The 7,898-nt window shown below is 50.9% G+C and overlaps 1 protein-coding gene across 1 annotated transcript; it reads left to right on the top strand.

Moving 5' to 3' along the window:
• The first annotated feature begins 308 nt into the window (after positions 1–308).
• On the top strand, positions 309–3,579 carry LOC106966283 (neutrophil gelatinase-associated lipocalin-like). Its single transcript, XM_015062385.3, has 6 exons — positions 309–497; positions 1,014–1,150; positions 2,112–2,191; positions 2,335–2,454; positions 2,764–2,865; positions 3,560–3,579. Exons 1-6 carry the CDS (start codon positions 360–362, stop codon positions 3,577–3,579), a joined length of 597 nt encoding a protein of 198 aa, XP_014917871.1. The 5' UTR covers positions 309–359.
• Positions 3,580–7,898: the final 4,319 nt, after the last annotated feature.

Raw genomic sequence — 7,898 nt, 5'->3', positions numbered from 1 at the left:
ATCAGAGACCACTATCCTCACACAGTGCTAACCAGGGAGAAGAGAGTGTGGAGGGAGTCACTGTCCCCACCAGAGATGTGGAGATATGGGGAATGCATCCTCCAGCCTCATGGACCTTCCTGCCCCTCATCTTGCATAATCCTGACCTGGGGGAAGGGCAAAAACCTTACCATGATCTTCAGCACAAGATACTAGCAATTGCCTCACCCTTCCAGGATTTGGCAAAGGATAAGTCGCTCCACCCTGGGGTGAGCCATTGGCCACAGAGACCATAAATAGCATCCCCCCAGAAGCCTCCTCATTCACCTCCTCTTTCAGCTGATATCCGGAGTGGTGCCATCTTCCTTGGCCCTGAAGTCATGGCCTTAGGTCTCCTGTGGCTGGGCCTTGTCCTGCTGGGGGTCTTGCAGACCCAGGCCCAGGACTCCACCCCAACCCTGATCCCAGCCCCGCCTCTGCGCAGGGTCCCTCTGCAGCCTGACTTTCAGAATGTGGAGGTAAGGGTCCTGGAGGGGCAGGTGCAGGGAGGCCCTGAGAAGAGTGTGAACAGAGGGGAGGAGAGACAGGATGGGCTCAGGCTTTAGCTCAGTCTGCCCTCTGGTGCCCTGATGGAAGACACACCCTGTGCCCCCATCCACACCAACCTTGCTGACAAGAGGGTCAGATGAGCAGACTCCCCTGGTCCACACTCTTCCATATCTCTGAAGTTCTTGCAAGATGGGAACATCTTCAGGCCCTCTACAGGATGAAGAAACTGAGGCTCAGGGATGCCAGCTGACCACTTGCCAAGGGTCACCTTCTCCCTGACACACTCAGTGCTCCTGCCTGGCCTGATGAGCTCCAGCTCCTGCCAGGTTCATCAGCCCAGCCTGTGTGGCCAGTCTGGGTGCCTGCAACGCAGTTAGAGGGGCTTCTGGTTCTGGGCCAGGCTGCCTAGAGGTGCCTACAGGGATGGAGCAGGAGGGCCCCCTGGGGCTTCTCCTGGCTCTGCCTATCATCAGCCCCCATTGTAGTTCCAGGGGAAATGGTACATCTTAGGATTGGCAGGGAATGAATTTAATAAAGAAAAACACAGACAGTTTAAGATTTACGCCACCACCTATGAGCTGAATGATGACAACAGCTACAATGTCACCTCTACCCTGGCCTGGTGAGTACCACCACCTTCGATGGGAACATAGGGGACCTAGAAGTCTGCCGTGGGGGTCCAAGAGGCAGACTGATGTCATAGCCGAGGAGTGACCATAGCTGAAAGATGGTCATTCATCCTACCGCTGGGTACTGGGTCCCTGTATTTATTCCTTCTTTCATTCACTGGATCAAAATTTCTCGGCCACTTCAGCACAGACAGAAGACAGTCCTGGGAATGGACACAGACCATCATCAGGAGACAAGACAAAGAGAGAATAGGTGTCCTAGAATGGGAGGAGGGTCACTGGATCCAGCCTGGGATCCCACCTAGGGCTTTGTCAAGAGCTTCCAGGGAGGTGGTCTGTAGGCTGAGCCTTGAGGAACCAACCTGCATCAGAAGGAGGCCTGGGACCTTCGTGGCAGGGCTGGTGGACTGAGTCAGAGAGAACCACTTCTTCAAGAAACAGCAAGCCATTGCATGGCTGCCCTGAGCAGGAGCTGATGAGCAGTATGGAGGGGGCGGTGAACACAGTGGTGGGGGCCTCAGGTACTGGTGAGGAGTGGGTGTGGCTGCAGCAGGGAGAGGAATGATGGTGTGCAGCCCAGGAGGCTGATCAGTCATAGGTGGGAGATGACCAGAGTGGGGGCAGATTAGGACCTAGAGAGGGGAGGCAAGGCTTACCCAGCTCCTCTGGGTTTCTGGCTCTGGCACTTGGGGATGGGGCTAGAGCATCTGTCATAGAAGGAGCAGAAGAAAGACAGATGTTGGGAGATTGATTCTATGGTGCCAGGGGACCAGATGGGATGCAGCTGAGAGGTCAATGTTGGCCCAACAGCTAAGGGAGTGTTGGCATCCAGCAGACTGGAGCCTCAGTGGTGATTTACCCCATGAGAGGTTACAGTGGGATCCCGCAAGATAAGAATAGGTGTGTGGCACTGTTGGCTGTCACCCTCTTACCTACCTATCTCTTCCTCCACAGGAACCAAACCTGTGACCACTGGCTCAGAATTTTCATCCCAACCTCGCGGCGAGGCCAATACAACCTGGGCAACATTGAGCGTGAGTCCTAAGTGGGGTGGGTCCTTGCAGGCATGGACCTCCCTGCCCCTTTACACAGACACCATCCTATGGAGGCAGGGGAAGAGTCAATAGCTCCCTCTGCACAGCCAGGGCAGGCTGAGATCTCACCATCCACCATGCAGGGTACACTGGAATCCAGAGGTATGTTTTACGAGTGGCGGCCACAGACTACATCCAGTTTGCCATGTTGTTCTTCAAGAAAATTTACAGAAACCAGGAGTACTTCAAGATCACCCTCTATGGTGGGTCTTACCTCCTCTGGGCCCCAGGTCTTGGTCATGCTGGGGGGAGAAGAGGCTCATTGCACCCAACCCAAGGTCCCCTTCACTCTGAGCCCTGGGAGACGGGAGAGGGGTCTTTCCACAGACCCCTAAGGAGGGAGGGGTCTGACGCATCGTTCACGGGTTCCACAATATTTATGGAGCTCCGGAAGGTGGGAGAGTGGTCATCCACAGAACCCCTCAATAAGGAGGGGGTCTGACACCTTGTTCATGCTTTCAACAATATATATGGAGCTTCTGCTAGTGACTCACCAGCCATCTTGGCCACAGGGAGGACCAAGGAGCTGACCCCTAAGCTGAAGGAAAACTTCATCAGCTTTGCCAAATCCCTGGGCCTCACAGATCACCACATCATCTTCCCTATCCGCATAGGTAATCACCAGCTGGGGAGAGGACAAATGCATATGGGGACTGTCCAGGCCTGATGTTGCCTCACTAGGGAAGGGGGGAGAGGAGGGATGCAGGTCCTTGCTGTAGTCACTGGAGCCCCAGGAGCCTCTTTACATTAAATAAGACCCTGCTGCAACCAGAGTCCTGGGACCCAAGTGTTCCTCCCTCACACTAGCTCGGGCCTGCCCACATGAGAATTGGAGGCATGGGGCCAAGTTTCCTCAGTCTCCTTGCCTGGCCACCTCCCCCTCTACCCAGGTGTGTTTGTCCTGGGCCATCTCACCTTTGTCCTGGGGCTGACTTACCACTGACTTGGGAGGCACCCTTGTCTTCAGGCAGCCTGGCCTGGGCAGGTGCCTCCCCAAGGCTGAGGGTCTGTCAGGACTCAGCAGGTAAACAGGCAGAAGGCTTGGTGCCCAATCAGAACTTTGGCTGGGCCTCACCTGCCTCCTTTGGAGAACAGGGGTCACCCAGGTCTGCTTGTCCTCAGGCCTCTCCCCGAGTCCCTGCCCCATCATCCAGCCCTCTGCTGTACCAGCCCTGAGGGGAACCCCCAGAGCTTCTGTGGCTGAACCAGCCTGGGGCCCAGGGCAGCCCAGGGGCAATGCAGGGGCCCTGGAGGTCAGGGATCCCACACACACACCTCTGTCCATACTAACCACTCATTCCCCCACAGATCAGTGCATGGATAAGTGAACAAGCGTGCGGTAAGTATGGCTGCAGAGGGGGCTGACTGGATCCAGGATGCAGCTGGGAGGGGGTCCCAGGTCTGCCTTTGTCTCACCTGCCCAGCACTGCTGTCCTCTTTATTCCCTTGACTCCCTCTCAGGTGCCCTCTGGCTCTCTCCACACCATCCACCTCTCATCGACTTCTGCCCAGGGCACTGCCCTGCTGTACCTACAAGCCTGGACACCACTGAGAGAGCCAGGGGACCCTTCTCATTACACAACCCACTAGCTGCTTTCAGACTGCCCTGCTGATGGAACCACTCTTGCTTGCTAAATAAACACATGTCCTCTGGTCCCCATTCTGTGTTCCTTGACCTCTGGGCCCTCTGAGAGGGAAAAGAATAAAGGGCAGGCTCCTAATGGCATCACTTCTAGGAAGTGTTGTCCCCAGGAAGATAGGGGACCACAGAAGCAGAGTCCAGCTCTGACAGAATACCTCTAGCTCCCAACTCCAGGCCCAGCACCAGACCAGCAGCACCCTCACTTACGCCTGCCTGCTAGCACACTGATGGGGCACATCTCACACCCATGTTCAGCCACCCACAGTAGGTCCAATGGCAGAGGCCCAGCCAGGGTCAGGATGCTGGAGAGAGTTGGGGGGCCAAGGTGCTCTCACCCCCCACTTCACCAGTGATGATGTTTTGGGGTGATGGTGGGTTCCACAGCCAAAGGCCAAGAAAGAATTCTTGAAGACATCTTTGGTGCAAAAATGTGATTTTATTAAAGCACGGGGACAGGATCCATGGGCAGAAAGAGCTGCCCTGGGGATGTGAAGAGTGACTGCTTATATACTCAAGTTGGAGGCAGTAAAGTCAAGGTAGTTTCCCAAGAGATTTTCATATGCTAAAGAAGATTTACAGAATACTGGAGGCCTAGCTATTGTCAAGCTAAGGTATTTTTCCCTCTAGCAAACATCAACATTAAGACAGTAGGGAGTTCCTTGAGAAATGTTCTTCTCTGCCAGCCTCTAGTATTTGTCACTGGGCTGCTGTGGATCAGGATATTTAATATTTCCTGCCATTTCCTTCTTGCCTTTTTTCCCCCCCATATTCCTATGGAGGAGTGATGTGGGGGCTCCAGGAAACTGAGTCTATAGGTTTCTGGAGATTAGGCTATTGATAAGATTGCCTTTTTCTTCTAATTTACTCTGATATTTGTAAACTGATGGAGACTCATGTCCTATATGACTGTGATCGCTATCAGTTAACCATTTGTTTTCTTTCCTTTCCTTTGTTCTTGGGCAGCCTGGAGTGCTTGAGGAATATCACACACATATATCTCACCTGGGGTTAGGGGAGGTGTAATGCCAGCTTGTACTTTGCCCTCAGCTTGCCTTATGCTCCCTCATCATATTCTCCATAAACAATTTCACCTTTACATCTTTAAGATTGTCGAAGGTGGAAGGACTCATCTCTGCAGTTCTTTTTGCTCTTTAGGGGTGAAGAGATATCTTTACCCATGAGGCAATATTGATCACTTGGGGAACACATAGAAGAGCTATAGAAGGCAGAGGCAGCTGGATCCAAGGTGGACAACGATTATGAACCTCCTTGAGTGGAAAGGATCATCTGTTGACTTGAATTTATTGTAGTGATGGAGTCTTGTCACCAGGCAGAGACATGGGAGAAAACAGCCAAATGTAATTAGAATAACAAGAAAGAGCAACCCGAATAAAAGTCCTTTGGTAATTGATGAAAATCCTCAAGTCCAGGAGTTTAACCAATCATGAAAGGAAAGGGAGGGATTATTTAAAGCACCAGTTTGAGTATTCCGGTCAGTTAGAAATCCAGAAATATTTGTGTGATAATCTAGAATCCATACTGATGAAGTTTTGCATTTGACGGGGTGGTCTGGAGCTGATGAACAAGAAAGTTTCTAGAAGACATCTTTGGAGCAAAAATGTGATTTTATTAAAGCACATGGACAGGACCCAGGGGCAGGAAGAGTTGCACTGGGGTTGTGATGGGTAACTGATTATATACCCTCATGTGGGGAGGGGGTCAGGGATAGAGCAAGCCTCTAAGGTATTTTGGAAGCAACGTTCCTGGGACCCTGAGGGGATAGCTGTTGCTAGTAAACACCACTTATTACTGTTGAATAAAACCTCAATCATGAGACCCTTCTGATGCATAACATGGGGTCTTAAGCTTGGAGTATGATTGCTAGCATATACATTGGGGCAGTTGAGATAAAGGAAGTAGACTTACAGGATCCTGGAGGTTGGGATAATGTTAAGCTAAGGTTCTCTTTGCCCCTGGCAAAGTGTCATTAATGAGGCAGCTGAGATCCCAGAGGGAGGCAACTCTGCTGGATTCAAAGACTTGCCAATAGGCGTAGGCAATAAGGGGATTTAATTTTTCATTTGCCTTAGTTTCCTACATCACCATGGCAAACAATTAAATGCCTTTCCTTTGTTCTTGGGTAGCTGGGAATGTATGAGAAATGTGTTACATATTCCACCTGGGGGAAGGGGCATATGCCAGCCTGTTTTGCCCTCTGCTTGCTCCACCCTCCCTCATCATATCCCCCCTGAACAATTTTGATCCTTAAATCTTTATGTTTGTTGAAGGAAGAAGGTCTCATCTTCTGTAGCTTCTTCCTGCTGAGTAGGGACATAGAGTTGTTGCTACCTATGGGTCAATATTGGTCCATCAGGGAACATAGGGCCATTAAGGTGAGGCAGCTGAATCCAAGGTGGACATGTATGAACCACCTTGAGTGTTACGGAACCCAGGCTGGAACGCTGGCAGAAAAACCAACTGGCACTCAGAGATCTTGGTGGATCAGAGATTGATTTAACACCGGCGGACACAGAGGAGACGGTTTCTCCAAAGATCTGAGCCCCGAATGCCAGCAGGAAGGGTAATTTATAGTTATCAGCCTCCATATTTGCGAGGGGGGGGAGGGTTTTGCGCACAGTAAACAAAGGAAGAAGAACCCAGAGGAGGGGTCTCTAAGCTAGAGACCAGAGTTTGTTTTCACTCCATCAGCCATCTTTGGTGTACTTTATCCACTTCTCCAACATTTCCCCCTTGATGCCTTAAAAAAAAAACAACTTTTAGTAGGCATCACCTTTCAGTTTTACAGGTTGGTACTCTTGGAAGGCTAAGATGTGTGCAGTAGTTTGGCGAGCAACAGTGTTTTCAATAAAATGTACCACAGCATTCAGTATACAGGGGCCGATGGATACAAGTAAAATTATGGAGAGGAGGGGCCCCGCCAGGGCAGGAAGCCAGGATGCCCAATCCGTGAGATCCCATCCTTTCCATTGATTGATACTTTTCTGTTGTCTATGTTGAATTCTTTCCTTGAGTTCCTGAACCTTAGTTGTAACTATTCCTGACAGGTTTATGAAATAGCAACATTCTTCCCCCAGAAAGATGCAAGTCCCTCCTTTTTCTAAAGTGAGGAGGTCGAGGGCTTGCCTATTTTGGAGGGTCACTGCCGCCAGAGAGTTTATTTGGCTTTGTAAGGTTACCAGAGAATCTGCCACCCGTTCCGTGTCTTCATTTATCTCTTGAGATAGTCTATGGTACAGTCCTACAGATGAACCTGTGCCCCCTATTCTGGTTCCTATTCCTGTCACAATTCCTGCGCCTATCAGAATGGGTAGCAGGATTGCCCGTTTAGCCCAGAACTTGGGGCTAAAGGCTGTTAGGAGCTGATCTTCGGTGTACACGGATATCTCTGGGGTTAGGAAGAGGAAATAACATCTGAGTCCAGTTGGCCTCTAAGCATCGGTAGGCTGAATTAGAGGTCAAAGGGATAGGAGTGGCTAAGTAAGCCCTCTGGCTGAGCGGCAAGCACATCCAGCAGGTTTGGGTGTGATTATCTATTTTATGGAGGAGTTGTAGAGTAGTGTTGGCCCAATGCTGGAGTGGGGAAATGGTAAGCATCTGATTGAGGGCTGAAAGGTCAAACCTTGGTAGGTTGTCAGGGGAGTGGTCACCTTTATGGCTTATATTACCCTATCCTGGGTATCCTTTATAACTTTTTGAAGGGCCCTGTCTGGCATCCCTCCCCCGTCCGAGATCCCTCATTGAGGAAGGTAAGTGTAGCAAGCTCACTTCCCTCTCTGGAGGCCCTTGTTGTGACATGGGTCCCTGACATTTTGGGTTATCTCTACGGTCCAATACTTAGTCCTTGGGGCACCGGGTGACTGATAGAGAGTGGGTGTTTTTCCCTTGTAGCAATCTTTGTGGAGGGAAGTGAAGGTGCTGAACGCCCTTGACCCCCTTATTGTTATATAACAATCCTGGGGGCAAAGTGGGTAAGCAGCAGTTGTG

Source organism: Acinonyx jubatus, chromosome D4 (genome assembly GCF_027475565.1).
Source record: "Acinonyx jubatus isolate Ajub_Pintada_27869175 chromosome D4, VMU_Ajub_asm_v1.0, whole genome shotgun sequence".
NCBI lineage: Eukaryota > Metazoa > Chordata > Mammalia > Carnivora > Felidae > Acinonyx > Acinonyx jubatus.
The sequence above is the reverse complement of the archived record's forward strand: the minus strand, read 5'-3'. Positions and strand labels throughout refer to the sequence as shown.

Bases quoted from the DNA above. Each gene is read 5' to 3' on its own strand.
- LOC106966283 (XM_015062385.3), top strand. From the start codon at position 360: ATGGCCTTAGGTCTCCTGTGGCTGGGCCTTGTCCTGCTGGGGGTCTTG. The intron at 498-1,013 runs GTAAGGGTCCTG...CCCCCATTGTAG, and splicing joins CTGACTTTCAGAATGTGGAG to TTCCAGGGGAAATGGTACAT. The intron at 2,866-3,559 runs GTAATCACCAGC...ATTCCCCCACAG, and splicing joins CATCTTCCCTATCCGCATAG to ATCAGTGCATGGATAAGTGA.